At 44.7% G+C, this 22,479-nt stretch overlaps 1 protein-coding gene across 1 annotated transcript in view; it reads right to left on the bottom strand.

The window, feature by feature from the left end:
* Positions 1-12,047: 12,047 nt before the first annotated feature.
* The window catches only part of tex2l (testis expressed 2, like), a 67,607-nt gene continuing 57,175 nt past the window's right edge, over positions 12,048-22,479 (bottom strand). Inside the window, exons 11-12 of the mRNA XM_060840395.1 lie at positions 14,604-14,724; positions 12,048-12,185 (exon numbers count right to left, since the gene is read on the bottom strand). Coding sequence (XP_060696378.1) covers positions 12,048-12,185; positions 14,604-14,724 — 259 coding nt within the window. The remainder of the gene's footprint in view (positions 12,186-14,603; positions 14,725-22,479) is intronic.

Here is a 22,479-nt window from a genome sequence, read left to right as displayed (position 1 = left end):
AAGAGACTTTGTGGAGTGCCTCCGAGATGGATTCTTGGAACAGCTGGTGCTGGAGCCGACCAGGGATAAGGCAATTCTGGATCTGGTATTGTGCAACGAACCAGAATTGATCAGGGACCTCGAAGTGAAGGAGCCATTGGGAAGTAGTGACCATAATACAATAAGCTTCAATCTGCAATTTGAGAGGGAGAGGGTACAATCGGAAGTGACAATATTTCTGTTGAATAAAGGGAACTGTGGAGATATGAAGAAGGAGCTGGCCAAAGTTCAATGGTGCAATACCTTAGCAGGGATGACAGTGGAGGATTAATGGCGGTTATTTCTGTGTATAATGCAGAAGATGCAGGATCAGTTCATTCCAAAAAGGAAGAAAGATCCTAGGAGGAGGCAGGGGTGGCCGTGGCTGAAGAGGGAAGTTAAGAAACATATAAAGTTAAAAGAGAAAAAGTATAACATAGCAAAGATGAGTGGGAAATGGAGGACTGGGAAGCTTTTAAAGAACATCAGAGGATTACTAAGAAGGAAATATGCAGAGAAATAATTAGGTACAAATTAGGTAAAAAACTGGCCAAAAATATAAAGGAGGATAGTAAAAGCTTTTTTAGGTATGTGAAAGGCAAAAAAATGGTTAAGACTAAAATTGGGCCCTTGAAAACAGAAACAGGGGAATATATTACGGGGAATAAAGAAATGGTGAAAGAATTGAATTGGTACTTCAGATCTGTGTTCACTGGGGAAGACACGAGTAATCTCATTGAGGTAACAGTGACTGAAGGACCTGAACTTAAGGGAATTTATATTTGCCAGGAATTGGTGTTGGAGAGACTGTTAGGTCTGAAGGTTGATAAGTCCCCGGGGCCTGATGGTCTACATCCCAGGGTACTGAAGGAGGTGGCTCGAGAAATCGTGGATGCGTTGGTGATTATTTTCCAGAGTTCGATAGATTCAGGATCAGTTCCTGCGAATTGGAGGGTGGTTAATGTTGTACCACTTTTTAAGAAAGGAGTGAGAGAGAAAGCAGGAAATTATAGACCAGTTAGTCTGACCTCAGTGGTGGGAAAGATGCTGGAGTCTATTATAAAAGATGAAATTACGACACATCTGGATTGTAGTAACAGGATATGTCAGAGTCAGCATGGATTTATGAAGGGAAAATCATGCTTGACTAATCTTCTGGAATTTTTTGAGGATGTAACTCTGAAGATGGACGAGGGAGATCCAGTGGATGTAGTGTACTGGACTTTCAAAAAGGTTTTGATAAAGTCCCACATAGGAGGTTAGTGAGCAAAATTAGGGTGCATGGTATTGGGGGCAAAGTACTAACTTGGATTGAAAGTTGGTTGGCTGACAGGAAACAAAGAGTAGTGATAAACGGCTCCATTTCGGAATGGCAGGCAGTGACCAGTGGGATACAGCAGGGATCAGTGCTGGGACAGCAGCTTTTTACAATATATATTAATGATATAGAAGATGGTATTAGTAATAACATTAGCAAATTTGCTGATGATACAAAGCTGGGCGGCAGGGTGAAATGTGAGGAGGATGTTTGGTGATTACAGGGTGACCTGGACAGGTTAGGTGAGTGGGCAGATGCATGGCAGATGCAGTTTAATTTGGATAAATGTATGGTTATCCACTTTGGTGGCAAGAACAGGAAGGCAGATTACTACCTAAATGGAGTCAAGTTAGGTAAAGGGCAGTACAAAGAGATCTGGGTGTTCTTGTACACCTGTCAATGAAGGCAAGCACGCAGCTACAGCAGGTAGTGAAGAAGGCTAATAGCATGCTGGCCTTCATAACAAGAGGAATTGAGTATAGAAGCAAAGATGTTCTTCTGCAACTGTACAGGGCCCTGGTGAGACCACACCTGGAGTACTGTGTGCAGTTCTGGTCTCCAAATTTGAGGAAAGACATTCTGGCTATTGAGGGAGTGCAGCGTAGGTTCACGAGGTCAATTCCTGGAATGGCAGGGCTGTCTTATGTTGAAAGACTGGAGCGACTGGGCTTGTATACCCTTGAGTTTAGAAGACTGAGAGAGGATCTGATTGAGACATATAAGAATTGGACACTCTGGAGGCAGGAAACATGTTTCCGCTGATGAGTGAGTGCCGAACCAGAGGACACAGCTTAAAAATATGGGGTAGACCATTTAGGACAGAAATGAGGAGAAACTTCTTCACCCAGTAAGTGGTGGGTATGTAGAATGCTGTGCCCCAGAGGGCAGTGGAGGCCCAGTCTCTGGATTCATTTAAGAAAGAGTTGGATAGAGCTCTCAAAGATAGTGTAATCAAGGGTTATGGAGATAAGGCAGTAACAGGATACTGATTAAGGATGATCAGCCAGGATCATATTGAATGGTGGTGCAGGCTCGAAGGCCTGAATGGCCTACTCCTGCATCTATTGCCTATTGTCTATTATTGCTTTCTTAGCTACCTTCCCCCCCATTCCCACCCCCCACCCATTTATCTCTCAGCCCCCCCACCTTCCCCATCCATAAGCCTCATTCCTGATGAAGGAGTTATGCCCGAAACATCAATTTTCCTGCTCCTCGGATGCTGCCTGACCTGCTGTGCTTTCCCAGAAACACACTCTCGACTCTGATCTCCAGCATCTGCAGTTCCTCTAAGTATTGTAATTTTATCTGCCTCAAACACTTCGCCTTGCCAGTTCATTTCACACTCCACCCTCTGCGTGAAAATGCTACCCCATAGGCTCTTTTTAAATCTTTTCCCTCACCTTGAGCCTATGCCCTCTAGTTTTGGACTCCCCCATGCTGGGAAAAAAACCTTGGTGATTCACCTTTTCCCTGCCCCTCATGATTCTATAATGTCACCCCTCAGCCTCCAACACTCCAGGGAAAATAGACCCAGCCTATTCAGCCACTCCCTATAGCTCAAACTCTCCAACCCTGGCAACATCCTTGTAAATGTGGTTCTGTTTGCCGAGCTGGGAAGTTGTGTTGCAGATGTTTTGTCCCCTCTCTAGATGACATCGTCAGTGCTTGAGAGCCTCCTGTGAAGGGCTTCTGTGATGTTTCCTCTGGCATTTATAGTGGTTTGTCTCTGTGCTTCCGATTGTCAGTTCCAGCTGTCCATTGGCCGGTATATTGAGTCCAGGTCAATGTGTTTGTTGGTAGAATCTGTGGATGAGTGTATTCGCCAAAAACGGATACCCCCGCAATTTCATCAACAGACGCCTAAGGGAAAGACAACGGAATGAGGATGTGCCACATTACCATACGTCAAGAACATTTCCAAACTGACAGCCAAACTACTACGACCACTAGGACTCATAACAGCACACAAACCAACAGCCACTCTCTGACAACAACTCATCAGAATGAAGGGCCCAATACCCAGCATGAGCAAAACCAATGTAGTGTACAAAATCCCATGCAAGGTCTGCACAAAACACTACATAGGACAAACAGGAAGACAGCTAACGATCCGCATTCATGAACACCAACTAGCCACGAAACGACATGACCAGCTATCCTTAGTAGCCACACAGGCAGATGACAAGCAACATGAGTTGTCTGGGACAACATTACTATTATAGGACAAGCCAAACAGAGAACAGCCAGGGAATTTCTAGAAGTATGGCACTCAACCACAGATTCTATCAACAAACACATTGACCTGGACCCAATATACCGGCCACTGCAGCAGACAGCTGGAACTGACAACTGGAAGTGGCAGAGACAAACCACTATAAATGCCGGAGGAAAGATCACAGAAGCGCTTCACAGGAGGCTCCCAAGCACTGAGGATGTCACCTAGACAGGGGACGAAACATCTGCAACACAAATTCCCAGCTTGGCGAACAGAACCACAACAACAAGCACCCGAGTTACAAATCTTCTCACAAACTTTGAACATCCTTGTAAGTCTTTTTTGTAATTTTAACTACATCCTTCCTGTAGCAGGGAGACCAGAATTGTACCCAGTGTTCTAAAAGTCCCTCATCAATGTCCTGTGCAGCCGCAACATGACATCACAATGCATACACTCAATGTTCCGGGGATCGGTTGAGGTGATTGGCTGGATGGTTGGTTTGTGAAGCAATATGATACCAACAGCATGGTTTTAATTCCCACACCAGCTGGGGCTACCATGAAGGAATGCTCTTCTCAACCTCTCCCCTTGTCGGAAGTTTGGTGGCTGAGTGTGGTGGTGGAAAAGCACAGCCAGTCAGGCAGCATCCGAAGACATTCCTGATGAAGGGCTTATGCTCGAAGCGTCAACTTTCCTGCTCCTTGGATGCTGCCTGACCAGCTGTGATTTTCCAGCACCACTCTTTTTGACTCTGACCTCCAGCATTTGCAGACCTCACTTTCTCCTCCCTGAGGTATGGTGGCCCTTGGGTTTAATCACCACTGGTCGTGTCTCTCTCTAATGAGAGAACATACCAATGGTCTGGTGAGACTATGGTGACTCACACACACCTCAATGTTCTGACCAATGAAACCAATACGTCTGCTTCACTCCCTATTCCTGATGAAGGGCTTTTGACGGAATGTCGATTTTCCTGCACCTCGGATGCTGCCTGACCTGCTTTGCTTTTCCAGCACCACTCTTTTTGACTCCACTGTCAAGGAACTATGCACCTCTTGGTCCTCAGCAGAATTAACCCTCACCGTATCATTTTCTACATAATGAGACAAGTGGATCAGTTTATAACTGTGGCTATGTGACCTAGATTGTTGGAATAACACAGAGAAGTTCACTAAGACTGACCAAAACCACACTGCTAACACACCAGCCATCGCCACTCTCATTGGTCATGTTTGATGTCACATTGGCCACATTGGTGTAGAGGGGAAGTACTGGCCAACTGGTATTATCATTCGATCACTAATCCAGAAACTCAGGCTCCTGTTCTGGGGACCCTGCTTGAATCCCATCATGATAGATTGTGACATTTGAATCCAATAAAAGCCTGGAATTGAGTCGAGTGATGATCATGAAACAAACTATTGCTGATTGTCAGGGGGAAAACCCCATCTGATTTACCAAGGTCATCTGGGAATGGAAATCTTCTGTCCTACCTGGTCTGGCCTACACCCACCTCCAGACCCACAGCAATGTGGTTGACCATCGGCTATCCTCTGAGACCATTAGGGCCGACCTGAATCACCCACATCCTGTGAATGAATAAAATAAAACATTTGGTGTAGGATTGACATCTGCTTTGGAAATTGAAGCTACTCCTGTGGTAAATGGACCCATGGGTTTGACGTTGCTGATTCCCAGGTTCGGAGTTAAATGTCCTGCTGTGTTAACGGGTGAGCCGGATCCCCTGGGAGATGTTTCACACTGAAGTTAACTATTGTTTCCACACTGAAGGGGTCTCCCAAGGTGGAAAATACTTTGGTGGACAGTAGACAGCTTCAATCCATCTATCCTCATTCCAGGTATACTTTGCTATATTCATCTATCCCTAGTTTCCACAGGCTGGGCAAGAGGGCTGTTTCTTTTCTTTGTCTTTCCACAGCCATCTGCGGTTTCTTTTCCTGTCTGGGCTGGAACTCGGAAGAACGCCAAATCCATGAAACGTTAGCCTCCCACATCATTGCTCAGTTGGAGAGATATAGCCCTGTAAACCAACGTAGTTGATGAGCAACATCACCTCCACAAATATCTTGGGATTTGCTACCTGAAGAATTAGTGTCTCAACATGTGATAACATTCTTGGGATTAACAATTAAGTTTGGAGTTTGTGTTTAAAGGTCTCTATTTGTATGGATTTCCTTATCATGCTTGGCTCTTCTGAAGCCAGCCTGATAGAGATTGATTAACAACGTTATTATAAATTCAGCTAATCCCTCATATGGCTACCTGCTGGGTAGAAGATGACCCAAATTAATCACTGTCTGTTTTTCAGTATCTACCAAATCCCACGCTCTGACGAAATCACTTGGGAACTCTGCAGTCTTCACAACTTAATAACGAGTTCAACAACTTGGCTTGGGGCCATGTTCTTACTCCCCGTGTCTGCGTGGGTTTCTTCTGGGTACTGCGGTTCCTCCCATAAACCAAAGATGTGAATTGTTTGTGCTAAATTGCCCCATAGTGTTCAGGGATGTGTGGGTTAGCTGCATTAGTTAGGGGTAAATATAGGATAATAGGGTAGGAGAATGGGTCTGGGTAGGTTACTCTTCGCAGGGTTGGTGTGGACTTGTTGGCCCGAAGGATCTGTTTCCACACTGTAGGGATTCTACTCCAACCCTAACACACCAGGCCCTATCACCACATGGGCTGCTACCACAAACAACCCATTGTCAGCCACTGATGGTCCCCATTAGCAGCTCCTGATTCTCCCAGACTGACCTTTAACTGGTCCTTTGTCTGCCCCAGTGCTTTTCTTTCTCATTGGGCTCCATCCCCACCTATTGCTTACTCTCTCCCCTCTCCCCACGCCAATGTCTGCGTAAATACCAACCTTTTCCTGGCTACCATCGGTCCTGAAGAAGGGTGACCGAACCCGAAACATTAACTCTGCTTTCTCTCCACAAATGCTGCCAGACCTGCTGAGGTTCTCCAGCAATGTCTGTGTTTGTCTCCGATAAAATGAGTCTGTCATTTGCAATAAATGCCATTATAATCATCGATACTTGCTGTGTATGTTTAAGGTACTTCCCCCTATGAAAGTGCTTCTGTAATAAAGTGGAAACATTAATAGAATGGATTGAAATAGCCAGTGCCCTAGTTAGAACGATATTGAGAGGTTCATACAGGAAAACAGGATGCGGAACTGTGAAATCTGTAAGGCAGCAATAACTCCAGCAAATAAGCTTCCTCTCACACCAAGCACGGAACTTTTGAAATGCACAGTTAGCACGGAAAGCTGGATGGTTTTGATTTATTTTAAGAAAAGAACAACGCATGCAACTCTAACAGCCATCTTTCCTTACACAAGTATTGCCTGGCGACAGATAATTAATACAAAGAGAATTCTTAAGAAAACACCATTATTGTATCAATGGCTTATTGCACTGAACACAGTGGCTTGTTATTCTGAAATCATCATAAAGAGGGCATGATAAATAGGCAAAACCTTTCTCTGTACAAATACTGTAACATGCATTAACAAAAGGAGAAAAGTACTTTCAGGGTTGTACCAAAAATGCAAAGACTTTACCAGATCACATTTCTATCCTTCATATCGGTCAAAGCTGCCCAATAACGCCTTATAAATAGTTACAAGAGTGGACAATCCCATTTCTTTAAAAAAAAACTTCCACACCCTGACTCTCTGGCAGAGTCATTTTTCATTTTTGCGCAGGAGCTGAGACTCAGTGCAAATTCCACCGTCAAATCTAAGCTCATCTTAACTTGAGCTGTTTTGTCAGAGCATAAACTGCTCTGCTACGTTTGCATCCCTGCCCTCAGAATGGTTTTTAAAAAAATTCTCTGGTGGAGTAGAAATGTGTGCAGCCAAGTAGATCTTACAGTGCACTGAGCTAGGAGGATGGCAGGACAAATTTTGTGGCTGGATTTATTGGGAACCAGTTTCCTCTGCTAAGGCCGTGATTCCTAAGTTCTGCTGGGAAAAATTCCAAGCTCTTGGCTACAGGTAATGCTTTGAGATTATTCCAGCAGAATCCATGCAAATAGCTGGGGCCTCACAGTCTCTGCTCTTACTGAGATGTCCTGATATTCTCTGGGCTTTAGGGACTGCAGTGAATCTGAATGGGAGAGACGAGTTCCTTCTATTTTCAGCCTACTGAAGTGAATTGCTCCTGGATTCCCAAATCCCAATCTGTAAATGTTGCACCATTTTGTGACATAAAAAGATGGATGAGGAACAAGGGAGGGAAGTTTGGGTGGCATGTTCAACTCTATGCTGGGAGAACAGCCTAGGGATGTGTTCGGATTGTCTGGAAGCGGCTCAGTTGATGTTAGACAGCAGGGTGGGAAAAGACAGAACTTTGTTAATTTAATCTGAAGCCAGACGATGAAGTAAATCTCAGATGCCAATTTTCTGCTTAATATTTGACTGAATCATAGAATCCATACAATGTGGAGACAGGCCCTTCGGCCCAACAAGTCCACAGCTGCAAATGTGTTGCTGGTCAAAGCACAGCAGGTTAGGCAGCATCTCAGGAATAGAGAATTCGACGTTTCGAGCATAAGCCCTACCAACAAGTCCACACCAACCCTCCGAAGAGTAACCCACCCAGACCCATTCCCCTCCTGTATTGCTCTACATTTACCCCTGTTGAATGCAACCTAATCTACACATCCCTGGACACTATGGGCAATTTAGCATGGCCAATCCACCTAACCTGCACATCTTTGGATTGTGGGAGCATCCAGAACAAATCCACACAGACAGTTGCCCGAGGCTGGGAGCAAACCCAGGTCCCTGACACTGTGAGGCAGCAGTGCTAACCACTGAGCCATTGTGCAGTTATCTGTCTCCTGTCTAAGTGACAGTGTCCTGAAGGTTCCATTAATATACCCTTTCGGGCAAAAACATGAATTATTTGGTTGACAGTTTCCTAAAGAAGAACTATAATAAAACAATAACAACAAAACAGTAAAAAGGAAACAGCAAATTAGTGTAAAATAAAAGCCTCAGGGGAAGATGATACACTCCATCCATTGTGGTGTCCACCAGTCAGGAATGTCTCAAGGGTATTGGCACTGCTCCGTCACCAAGGCAACCTGGCATGGACGTAAATACAAAACAAAGGCCCAAGTCAAAGAACCACCTCAACAGTCCCATGCCTGCAGGATCTGTCAAAGCCAGACGCATGGAGGTGGTTCCGTTATCCCATTCCTAACTCCACCCCTCTACTGCCCTGGGTGTCCAAAGAGCAGGCGCATGGGTCTGAAGTGTACCTGAAGAGCAATACCCTTCCTGTGGGAAGTAAGAGCTGCAACCTCACCCAACTCACAGAAATCATGGCATCATTGACTCCTTACAGTGTGGAAGCAGGCCCATTCAGCCCATCGAGTCCCCACTGACCCTCCGAGAGCACCCCACCCAGACCCAGCCCCCTCCTCATCCTTGTAAAACTGCTAACCCACCTAACCTACACATCAAGATCAGTATGCGAAGTAGTCCCACCATCTCCAGGGCAATTAGGGACGGCTAACTAATGCTAACCCAGCCAGTGATGCCCACATCCCATGAAAGAATTTAAAAAAATCCTCTGCTTGTATATCCTTAACTATAAACAGCCTCTGAGTCTTAAATGGGTCTGGGGTAGGGGAAGATGGGGTTCAGGAGATGTCAGAGGTTTGGCAAGTGACATGACATGAGTTATTCTGGGTCCACACAAGAGAGACTCCCATTTCCCTTGTGGGACCCAGAAGGGCACCCATGATTTTTCTGGCCTCACAAGGAAGGAAAATCTGAAACATGAGCAGATTGGAATTCTCCGGCAACCCGGTCTAGCATGGTCACATACCTTCTGACCAGGATGTGGTTTCTGGGCATCTAAAATTTTCATTGCTTCCGTGTGCCTGGTATCTGTGTTGGAATTCACTCTGGACAAATGGGAATGGAATTCAATCTGGAGGTGATGCACTTGGACAGGAAAAACAAGGCAAGGAAATGCATGATGAATGGTGGGACCTGGGAAGCACTGTGATCAGAGGGACCTTGGTGTGCTTATCACTACCTCATCATTCTGCCCCGCTCCTCACCTAAAACCCTCCCCCCTTTACCTGCAGCTCACCCTACCTCTTCCCCAGTCCTGAAGAAGATTATACCTGAAACATTGACTTCTCCACCCCCTTATGCTGCCTGGCTGCTGTGTTCTTCCAGCCTCCTGTCTGTCTACTTTGGATTCCAGCATCTGCAGTTTTTTTTTGTCTTTAGTCAAATTAATGGGACAGATAGACAAAGTGGTTAAGAAGCATACTTGCCTTTATTAGCTGAGGCAGAGAGTTTAAAAGTAGGAACGTTATGCTGGAACTGTACAAAATGTCAGCTGGGTCAGCTTGAGAGTATTGTGTACAGTTTTGGAATCCACATTACAGGAGGGATGTGATTGAACTGAAGAGCGTGCAGAGGAGATTTACCAGGATGTTGCCTGTGTTGAAGAGTTTTAGTAATAGAACATAGAACAATACAGCGCAGAACAGGCCCCTCGGCCCTCAATGTTGAGCCAACCTGTGAACTATTCTCAGCTCGTCCCACTACACTATCCCAAAATCATCCGTGTGCTTATCTAAGGATTGTTTAAATTTCCCTAATGTGGCTGAGTTGACTACATTAGCAGGTAGGACATTCCACGCCCTAACCACTCTCTGCATAATGAGGAGAGATTGGACAGACCGGATTATTTTCTTTAGAGCAGAGGAGATTGAGAGGGGACATGATTGAGATGTATAAAATTACGAGGGGTATAGATAGGGTAGACAGAAAGAAACTACTCCCCTTGATGGACAATGGCCATGGAGCAGAGATTGAAGGTAAGAAGCAGAGATTTAGAGGGAATGTGAGGATAGCTTTTTCACCCAGAGGGTGGCGGGAACCTGAAACTCACTGCCTGTTGGGGTGATAGAGGTAGAAACCTTCGTAACATTGAAGAAGTACTTGGCATCCCAAGTGTTTACTTGGGATGCCAAGGCATGCACAGCTATGGGCCAAGTGCTGGAAACTGGGATTAGAATAGTTAGGAGTTTGTTGTGGACCAGCCAGAACATGATGGGCTGAAGGGCCTTTTGCTGTTCTGTGGACCTCTCTGACTGTATGGTCACCCACTGCCATTGGCAGACAGTTTTAACCCTTGCTGAACCAGATTGTACAGTGCACTTGCCAAACCCGTGGATTTTAATACCACAAAGTGACAGGTAAAATGGACAAATTTATCCCCGCCAACAGCAGTCAGTCTAGTGAAAGGAAAGGATTTTTTTTATTATGTCGAATTTTGTTCTGGAGAAGATAGATCATTGCAATCAATATAAACTCCTCTGAAAGTTCTTAATTTTGGCAATAAAATTGCAGTCGTGTTGATGGATTTTAACCAATAACACTTCCCCTTTTCCCCTTTGGAAACATTCAGTGACATTAATTGAAGGATAAATAGGTTTGGGACTGCGGCAACCAAAAATAGCAATTCTTGGCAACGATTCTGAAATGGTGATGGTAAAACCTTCAGGCTACGACAGGTTCAACATTCAAGTGTTCCCCATCCTTGCTCTACTGTGTGTGTGTGTCTGTGTGTGTTCAATGGTGACAAGAGTCAGCAAGTTAAATCAGAAAGAAACTCTTGCAATTACCCTTCTTGCCCTCTAGATGTCCCAAAATGCTTTACAATGAATGAAGCCCCTTTGCAGTCACTGTCATAATGTGAACAGTGCAATCTGTAAAACAGCTACCTCAGTGTTCACTACTTATCCAGACACATGGGTTAATGGAACCCTGAGGTTAGAACTGAAGGGTTTTTCAGGTACCCGTGCACTGGGCTGCTGGTGCAAATCAGGGAGAGCAAATAGGAGAGATTTCTGGTCAGAAAATGCACAGTGATAGTCATGGAATTCCAACAGTAGGTCCACACTGACCTACTGAAGAGCATCCCACCCAGACCCAACTCTATTCCTGGATTTCCTATGGCTAACCACCCAGCCCTAGACACTATGGGCAAATTAGTATAGCTAATCCACCTAACCTGCACATCTTTGGGCTGTCACAGGACACCAGAGCAAATCCACACAGACACAGGGAGAATGATCAAACTCCACACAGACAATCACCCAAGGGTGGAATCAAACCTGGGCCCCTGGTGCTGTGAGGCACCAGCGCTAACCATCACTGCACCACACCAGGATAAATGTGATGTTGCAAGTGCTAATTCTCCACATGGTACCTCCCAGTGCATCTGGAAGCTTCCATTTGGAGACAACATTTGCAGATACAGAGCAAAATCATGGATAAGGAAGATGCACCAAAATCATAAAAAGGAGTCAGTTCAGTCAGCTTGGGTCTTCCACACGTACTTTTCAAGCAGTGGCTGGGGATGATACTTTTTGGCAGACTTCAGTAGCAGATATCTTTCCTGAAAGTTTTCAGCCATTTCCAAGAATCAGTTCTTAGAACCTGTCTGTAGAATCAAAGGAGACTTTGGTGGGGAGTTCCTCTGGAGTTTGCTTGGACCGATCTGGTTTCTCAAGGCCAGAGTGCATGATGGGAATATAGATGTCGTCCATGTTTGGCATCACGAAGACTTTCTGGAATTGAAAAACATTGGATTAGGATTCCAAGAAACAGGCTTTAATTCATGGTCATTGCTTTTACCACTAAACACATCTCAGGAATATATCTCAGACCAGAGAAAATCTTTGGTTCATCACAGCCGAACTTTAAATAATCCTCAAGATGGATGTAGTGGCTTTGGAGAGGGTGCAGAAGAGGTTAAGTAGGATGCTGTCCAGATTAGAGGGTATGACCAATAAGGAGAAGTTGGGAAAATCTCGGGTTGTTTTCTCTGGATCAACACTGAATCCTCAAACAGCTACAATTTCAATCAGTAACTCAGGCAATGGGAGCTAATGCATGGTTGCAGAATTAGCTGATGATGGTAAGAGGGAGGGAAGTAAATTGTGAAGAGGATATAAAGAACCTGCAAAGGGATATGGATAGGTTCAGTGAGTGGGCAAAATTTGGGCAGCTGACTTATAACCTAGAAAAAAATGTGAAGTTGTGCATTTTGGCAAGAAGAATAGAAAAATTGTACATTATTCAAATGGAGACTGAGGCACAGGAGGGGCTACGTGCCCTGGTACATGAATGACGTAGTGTTAGCTTGCAGGTACAGAAAGTCATTTGTAAGTCATTTGTCAATTATTAGAAGGGAACTGAAACATAAAAGGAGGGACAGATGTGAGACCACATAGAGTCGTACAGCACGGAAACAGGCCCTTTGGTCCAACCAGACCATGCTACCCATAATCACAAAATGAACAAATCCACTTGCCTCATCTTGAGAACTGTGTGCGGTTTTTGGTCTCCTGATTTGAGTAAGAACGTAAACGCATCAGAAGCAGTACAAAGAATGTCCCCTCAACTGATACCTCACACGGGGTGAAACTTGGGGGGAAAGTTTGAACAGGTCAGCTCTGCATCCATTGGCATTTAGCAGAATAAAAGGTGATCTTATTGAGAGAAGTGTGTGTACTGAAAGATTGTTTACCTTTATTGGCAACACTGTAACTAGGGGACACAGTTTAAAAATAAGAGATATCTCAGTTTATATGGAGATGAAGTGAATCTTTTTCTCTCAGATGGGTTGAGAACATTTGGAACTTTCTTATCCAGAGAATGTGGGGACAGAAGCATTGATCAGTTTTAAGGCCGAAAAGTAGATAGATTGATGAGGAACAAGTGATTCAATGTGTGAAATAACTCTACAGAGGGCGATGACCCATCATCAAGTCACCCCTTTATTTATTTGTGCACAGTACGTGGCACTGATCCAGCTCCCTCAAAGCCAGATCTCACAGTGAGCAGAACCTCTGACACTCCTGTTTATATCTGTCAGAGAGGGCTCCCTGACTGGACCAGGTTAACAGCCCCAATCCCAAGCTCATATTCTATGAGGTCCAGCTGGCTGACCTTGTTAGATTCACAACAAATGACACTTGGGACATGAGGGAATATAGGATGGAGGTTATAGTCAAATCAGCCACAAGGTGGAGGCTCAAAGGGCTGAATGGCCTATTCCTGCTCCGAATTCAGAAGCTCGTTTGACCTGGAGGGTAAAAACCTCAAGAGTGGCTGTTTGGTCCAGATGTTTTCATTGATGAAAGTTCTGTTCAAAGCATCAGGTACGCCTCCTGCAAAATCGACTGCGATTGATGAGAAACGATGTTTAGATGGCCACAACGTCTCCCCTACCAGCTCCATGTTCAACTGGTCAGTGTTCCAGGAGGGGACAACAAAATCAATTTCTGCAAAGATGCTGTGAGGTTCTCCTTAAAGCGCGGGTGTTACTGACTGGGAGGAGCTGCTGCCAATTGTTCAGACAGTGCGAACTTAATGAGTGAGCTGCATTATCAACAGTGTCTTAATAATGAGGCAGAGAAGGCAAAGGAAAGGGAAGTAAATCCCGGGCCTTTCAAGCCTCACCAGCACCATGTTCTCCAAGACCTGCAGCTCAAGGCCTGTCCTTTCCACTCACGTGGACACTTATGGCAGAAGCCCATGACCCTGAGTAGACATCATCCTTGAATTTAGGACCGTCAATAACAATCATTCCTGGCATCAGGATGATTTATCGAACAGTACGGTGGTCAAAATCATTATGTCATCAACAAAAGTGCAAAGATAAATATTTAGAAGAATGTTTTTTTTCTCAGAGGTGATGGTTAGGGCAAAAATTGCACAAACTGTATGGGTTTGAAATGAATATAAATACTAATATAGGAAAAGGAGCAACTAATTTAAAGTTTGAGGAAAGGATGAAGAGGCCGAATGCAGTCGATGACTGTTTCCTCAAGCAGGCATTGATGAGCTGTACTGAATGGTTACTTTCTTGCTGCAAGATTGCAGTGATTATTTCATTACAGAGGTCACTTCACTCTCAGGCTCTTAAAATGTCAGGATTCTTTTATCAGACGGACATGTCCTTTCGTTTGTTCATTTCCTACCTGGAATTCATGCTGTAATTTCTTCTCAATCCACTCAGTCACATGTGTGAAGGTGACTTCCCGCTCGCCCAGCTTGGGCCGTACCTTAAATTCCAGTCGGGGTGGAGTTCGGAAGCTGTACCTAATGATATTAAAACAAATCATGCAGTATTCACAAGCTTCTGTCCTGCCAGATTACCCAATCCCTGTTTTAGAATATCTTCTACCAGTAATATTAATATCAGGACTGGGGACTGCATGTTTAATGAGAGCTGGAAACCATGCCATTACAAGTTAACAAGTATTTATTGGCTGGTTACACTATTTGGAGAAAGTGAGGATGGCAGATGCTGCAGATCAGAGTTGAGAGTATGGTGCTGTAAAAGCTCAGCAGGTCAGGCAGCATCTGAGGAGCACCAGAGGATCCCGCACGGACTCCGGACTACATTCCGACCAACAAAATTTGGACCCAACTAGGAAATCTCTCCAAGGCCCCAAGGGATCCTTCCATATCCGCAACAAATTCACCAGCATCTCCACACACATCGTCTATTGCATCCGCTGCACCCGATGTGGCCTCCTCTATATTAGGGAGACAGGCCACCTACTTGTGGAGCGTTTCAAAGAACACCTCTGGGACACCCGGACCAACCAACCCAACCACCCCATGGCCCAACACTTCAACTCCCCCCCTCCCACTCCACCAAGGACATGCAGGTCCTTGGACTCCTCCATCGCCAGACCATAGCAACACGACGGTTGGAGGAAGAGCGCCTCATCTTCCGCCTAGGAAGCCTCCAACCACAAGGGATGAACTCAGATTTCTCCAGTTTCCTCATTTCCCCTCCCCCCACCTTGTCTCAGTCAAATCCCTCGAACTCAGCACCGCCTTCCTAACCTGCAATCTTCTTCCTGACCTCTCCGCCCTCACCCCAGTCCGGCCTATCACCCTCACCTTGACCTCCTTCCACCTATCGCATCTCCAATGCCCCTCCCCCAAGTCCCTCCTCCCTATCTTTTATCTTAGCTGCTGGACACACTTTCCTCATTCCTGAAGAAGGGCTTATGCCCGAAACGTCAAATCTCCTGCTCCTTGGATGCTGCCTGACCTGCTGCGCTTTTCCAGCAACACATTTTCAACACCAGAGGAGTAGGAGGTTGATGTTTTGGGCACAAGCTCTTCATCAGGAATGGCTTCCTGATGAAGGGCTTATGCCTGAAACGTCGATTCTCCTACTCCTTGGATGCTGCCTGAGTGGCTGTCCTTTGCCAGCGCCACACTCTCAACACTGGTTACGCTATTGACAATATCAACTTTTGCATGCTTCATCAGAACCTTTCTCTCTTGGGTTCCAGTCACAGGTTATCATGGGCAATGCACTGCGACATTACCATAATATTCTTGACCCCTTTCACCGTACATTCCTCTGAGTCTTTCATTCTACCCATTAACAGGCTATTTTTAACATTCTACTCCTCTCTCTCCCAATCTCTTGCATTGCTCACATCAATCTTCAACTGTGTTCTCAGCTTTCTTGGAGACCATTCAGGGCATATACTTTCTACAGGCCTCTCCATGGATAGCACCCATGTCATAGAAATAAATGGAAACTGGGAGCAGGAGGAGGCTATTCAGCCTGTTAAGCTTGCTCCGCCATTCAATATGATTCATGTTTGCTCAATTCTGGCTTTGTCCCTCTATATCCCGACATCTTAAAAAACGCTTATCTGTCTCTTGAATACAGTATACCCAGCAATCTGGCCTCCACAGCTTTCTGTGGTAGACAATGTGACAGGTTCACTACCCTTTGAATGAAGACATCTTCCCTTACCTCAGTCCCAAATACTCTACCCTGTATTCCAAGATTATGATCCCCTGGTTCGAAACTGCCCAATCAGGGGAAACATCCACACTGCATCCAGTCTGTCCAGCCCTGTTACAATTTTATTTGTTTCCATCTGATCAGCTCTCATCCTTCCAAACTCCAGTGACTGCATAACCAGCTGAACCAATTCTGCTCCTTGGATAGTCCTGCCATCCCTGGTATCACAGCATCCTTGGATGCTCCCTGAACTGCTGTGCTCTTCCAGCACCACTAATCCAGAATCCCTGGTATCAGTCTAGTAACCTTTGTTGCATTCTCTCTCTGACGAGTATATGCTTTCTTAGATAAGTAGACCAACGCTGCACACAATACTCCAGGTGTAGTCTCAATAAGGCCCTGATAAGCTGTGGTTAGATATCCCTATTTCTGAACTCAAATCCTTTTGCAACAAAGACCAACACACCACTTGGCCTTCCTAACTGCTTGTCTGTCTACATTCAGTGACTGGTGTGCAAGGACACACAGATCCCTTTGTACAGTCACACATTCCAATATATCACCATGTAAATAATATTCTAAAGTAAGAATTGAAAGCTTTAAGGATTTGTTTGCATTTCGTATTTTATTGGGCTTTTCGTTTTTCATAAATTCAGACCAATTTGAAACCAAATAAATTTTTAAGTGCAATTTCTCAATGTGCTAATTTCATTTTACAAATTGCTTTCATTCCTGAAACTGGCGAAACAATCACTGCCTGACCCAAACTGACTTCTTGCTTTTTAAATTATGCCTTTGACTCAATAAATGTGGGCACTACTATTTAATGTTTCTATCGAGCCTTTTCATTTGCAAGGTCAGTCCGTTTCAATTCATTTCACCCATTCCATTTGACTGCACACAGTTGCTGTAGGCATATTGATGCCCAGCACAAGAGAGCTGCAGCTAGTACCCAGTCACTTTCAATTGAAGGTGCTTAGTGATTTATTGACCTTCCCAGGCCCAGAAAGATTCAGGGTTGAAAACACAACTTCAGCATAAGGACATATGTTACATTTGCCAGGGAACTGCCACCAGTAGCATTGTTCAAAGCTTTTTCTGGGTGATTGGAAACTATGGAAGTGGTGGTGAGTTCAACAGGTCACTCACTGGGACTCCCTGTTACCTCAACTTGTGCTCGTTGGTCATCTAATGGCCAACCTGTAACTATTTGGAGGAGATTAGCAGACAATTTGGGGTTGAAATGGTTCCAAGATGACTGCTTGCACTGAAACTAAGCTATTCCTTGTGTAGTAAAGGGTTAACTGTACCTTTACTCCAGGAACAGCTACTGAGTATGTGTGTGAGGAGAAATGTCCAGTGTTGTCAGCCAATGTGGATCTGGACCCTGAGTTTTTGCAGACCGCTGCAGTCCTTGGGATTAGAGACAAGCTTTGGGGAATCAGGAGGTGAGTTACCCACTGCAGATTCCTAGTCCCTGACTTTTTGTTGGAGCCACAGTATTTATGTGGCAAGTCTGGTTTCTGTCAATGGTAACCCCCAGGATGTTGATATTGGGGATTCAGCAATGGTAATGAATCATCATGGTTAAAGTTAGCCTTAATTGAAGATGGTGATTTGCCTAGCAATTGTATAATTGTAGCATGCTCCAATACTTATTAAGTCATGGAGTCATAGAGTAATACAGCATGGAAACAGGCCCTTCGGCCCAAAGTGGTCCATGCTGACCATGGTGCCCACTCAGCTAGTTCCAATTGCCGACACTTGGTCCATATGCCTCTATATCCTTCCCATTCATGTACCTATCCAAATACTTTTAAAATATTGCTGTTGTACCTGCCTCAACCACTTTCTCTGGCAACCCACTGCATATACTCGCTACTCTCTGTGTGAAGAAGTTGCCCCTCAGGTCCTTCTTAAATCTTTCCCCTCTCACCTTAAACTCTTCAGTTTTCAATTCCTCATCCCTGGTAAAAAGGACCATATGCGTTCATGCTATCTATGTCCCCCATGATTTTATACACCTCAATAAGGTCACCCCTCATTCTCCTACGTTCCAAGGAATAACGTCCTATCCTGGTCAACCTCTCCCTATAACTCAGGCCTACTAGACCTGGAAACATCCTCGTAAATCTTCTTTACACTCTCTCCAGTTTAACTATGTCTTTCTTATAACAGGGTGACCAAAACTGTACACAATACTCCAAGTGCAGTCTCACCAATGACTTATACAACTTGTACAACTTATATAGTTTACAATCTTTTGTATAGCCACAGCATCAGGGGGCACAGTTCTGGCCCAAATGTAAATGGCAAGAAGCAGAGAAGGAGCAGGAAGCAAAGGAGAATGTGGAACCAACAAATTCCCTTTCTAGTTAGGCTGTCTGTGATCAGACTGCAGTACTTGTGAATACAAACCCCTCTTTCCCATTCAATGGTAGTTCATTTTTTACCTTCCTTGCATTATTGACCTCTTGTCCACAATGATGAACTGAAAACCATAAAACAACCAACAAGTTAATCTTATGCATCAAACCATACAAAACATGATACAATTGCCTACTAATTATCCACTCAAACTGTTGACCTGAATAATGGTAGAGCAGAAGCCCCTCCAATATTGGGAAGAGTGAAACCATTCTGTCCCTGCTCCAGACTCTATATCCTGGCTTCCAACTCCATCATTCTCCCATGGCTCCAGTCTGTTATTAAGTCAGTTTCCTTACAATCTTAATCCTGAGATGAGAAGAGGGGCCTATTAACATAGGATAGTCACCAGGAAATCCCATTGAAGAATCTTCTTCACCTGAAGATTGGTTAGAATATGGAACATGCTACTCAAGGAATGGTTGAAGCGTTCCATATCAAGGCCGTTTAGAGAACGGTCTCTCAGGGTGAAAGAGTAATAATGATAGGTTTAGATGAGGAGGGTTTTTTTTGGGGAGGGGGGGAGGCGGTGCATACACACGGACATGGACTGGACAGAAACAGCCTGATTGCTTGCTGTATGTTTTGTGATGTCCTTTCTAAAGCATGGGATGAATATATAGGCAGTGAGCAGCTTACATATGGGAAGAGATTTGGGGATTGGGAAGTGGAAAGTGAGGAGCTGGCTCAGGGATAAGTAAACCATCATCTTCAGTGGTTTCAACATTACTGTCACCGATTCTGTCATTACCACCCTAGAGGTAGCAAGCACTCTCTCCTCCAGGGGTGTCGGAGAATCTGTCACCCCTGCCCCCAGCTGGCTGCTGCCTGGTGCCCCATGTATCAGTGAGAGTGGTGCCAGGCATTCAGGTGATGTACAGGCTATGGGTGCAAGGTATACTTGGGGACTAACTATGTGAGGGTGAGGTTCAAAATGTTCAGCTGCGATTGGTGATGGTTGTGATATGAATTGAACATGGGAGGTTGTGGTATGTGTGGAATTTGAATATGTCCCTCCTGACTGTGACCACTCATGTGAGATCAATGTGCTTCTTGCAGCACTTTCAAATCTAAAGTTGATTTTGCTTTTTGTGCACCTCCTTTGCAGGAGTAACCTTGTATTCTTCGCTCTGTGTGGTATGATCTGCCTGTACTGCACACAAAACAAAACCTTGCACTATATCTAGGTAGGTGTGATAATATAATAAATCAAATCAAAAATGTATCTAAGTCCTGAGTTCGATCCTGACATTGACTGTCACAGCTATCAGCTCCCAGTGCTTTCGAAGACAGTATCTGGTGGGCACTCTGATTCCATGTAGATACACACATCTTTTCTCCTTTACACCTTCTCACTCCTCAGTGGACAATATTGGAGCCCACTCTCTCTTCCAACAGTCAGTACTTTTCCAGCTCACAGTTAGTCCTTCAATCCATTCCATTACTTACTGAAGCCCAGACGCACCTCCACTTTAAATGGTGCTAGCCTATCATGATGTTACCCAATCTAGGGTGGGGGAGATGGTAACGTAGTAGCCAAGTCACTGGATTAGATAACCCTGAGGCTCAGGTTAGTGGTTGGGTCCATGTGTTCAAATGACACCACTGCAGCTGGTTAAACGTATATGTGATTAACAAGGCAGGAATGTAAAGCTGCTGTCAGTGATGTTGACGATGCTAACTGTCATTGATTGTCATGAGGACTGGCCTGGCTCACTAAACTCTGCCATCCTTACCTACTCTATCTTACACGTGACTCCAGACCCACCCTGATGTGAAATGGCTTGGCAGGCCATCCAGTTTGAGGGCAGTTCGAGATAGATTTACAAGGATGTTGCCAGGATTGGAGGGTTTGAGCTACAGGTAGAGGCTGGGGCTATTTGTGCCGGAGTCTGAGGCATAACCTAATCGAGGTTTATAAAATTAAGAGGGGCATGGACAGGGTGAATAGTCAAGGTATTTTCCATGGGATGGGAGAGTCCAAAACTAGAGGGCATAGGCTTAAGGTAAGAGGTGAAAGATTTAAAAAGGAACTAAGAAGTAACTTTTTCACACAGAAGGTGGTGCGTGTATGGAACGAGCTGCCAGAGGAAGTGGTGGAGGCTGGTATAATTACAACATTTAAAAGAGATCTGGATGTGTACATGAATAGGAAGGGTTTAGAGGGATATGGGCCAAATGCTGGCAATTGGGACTAGATTAATGATCAGCATGGATGTTTTGGACCGAAGGGTATGTTTCCGTGCTGTACATCTCTATGATGCTATGACTCTGAGGTAACAAAAGCCAGCTTGCAAGCAAAATAAAGTCATTAAAAAGTTTAGTGGTGAGTTCCAAGTGCTTTGGTAAAGATGGGTGTCGATTAATTTACTCATCTTAATCCTTGCTTTTAGTGTGTTATTGAGTTTTGCAGCCACTAACTCTTCAATACAATTTCTTGATGCCAATTAGCAAATGAATTTTTAAACTGGCACTTTCCTGTCAGCTTAGTCATCCCTGTAGTCAGGATACACAACAGAACAACTGAATGTGTGAGAAGTGATTCAGCTTTTCTTTAAATATTCATGATCCATGAATAAAACATCTTTTCGATTTGCCTCTGTGTCAGGCATATGGAATAGAATTAATTTATGCATTTCCCCTGTTTTGATCATCAGGGCTGGTGATGTTAAGCTTCATTGCTGGAGTATTTGAGTTGTTGACCTTGGACTGAGGTCAGAGATCAGAGATCAGAGTACAAGCCAAGGTTCACACTGACCATTGTTTGATGAGTCTTTCATTCTCGGTCACGTGTTCTACAGGGAAGAGAGAGGTAGTTCAAATGGGACTTCTCAAAGCCAAACCAAGTAGTCAGGACAGGAGGGAAAGGAAATGGTTTTACCATTTCACCAGCTGAAACAAAGAGGGCACCATGGATGCTCTTTGATTGCTAGGGGAGAGAAAAAAGGAAATTGTGGCTGGGCAATGGCGTGGGACAGGAGATTGACGGTCTATCCACGTGGACAGTAGACCTCAATCATAAAGTCAGGAAGCAAAATGATGTGCAATATGTTTAGGAATTAAAATACGTGTGGCTGTGAAGACTATGTCTGTAAAACAAGGGGGTTTTGATGTTTTTGAAGAGTTACAGTGATTAACTGACCATAGGACTGGAGTCTGAGATTTGAAGGTCAGACAGGTCTGGCAGTGGCTTGTCGGCTTCTCTCTGACAAGTTTCAGACATGCTATCTAGGAGAGGGGAGATGCTCAATAGGTCAAAGGCCCTGTACCACACAACTTTATTGTTGTGGCGCCTGTTGTGTTGCCTTGCTTCACCAGTTCCAAGTGAAAAGGATTGTTGGAAAAAATTTACTGCTAAATGTGCAAGTTCCCGACTCAGGCGACTGACTGTGTGGAGTTTGCACATTCTCCCCGTGTCTGCGAGGGTTTCCTCCGGGTGCTCCGGTTTCCTCCCACAGTCCAAAGATGTGCGGGTCAGGTGAATTGGCCATGCTAAATCGCTCGTAGTGTTAGGTAAGGGGTAAATGTAAGGGTATGGGTGGGTTGCGCTTCGGTGGGTCGGTGTGGACTTGTTGGGCCGAAGGGCCTGTTTCCATACTGTAAGTAATCTAATCTAATCTAATCTAAAGGTGGCATGGCTGAAAACA

This window comes from Hemiscyllium ocellatum, chromosome 20, assembly GCF_020745735.1.
Source record: "Hemiscyllium ocellatum isolate sHemOce1 chromosome 20, sHemOce1.pat.X.cur, whole genome shotgun sequence".
Lineage (NCBI taxonomy): Eukaryota > Metazoa > Chordata > Chondrichthyes > Orectolobiformes > Hemiscylliidae > Hemiscyllium > Hemiscyllium ocellatum.
Note: the sequence above shows the minus strand (reverse complement) of the source record. Positions and strands in the feature narration are given on the sequence as shown.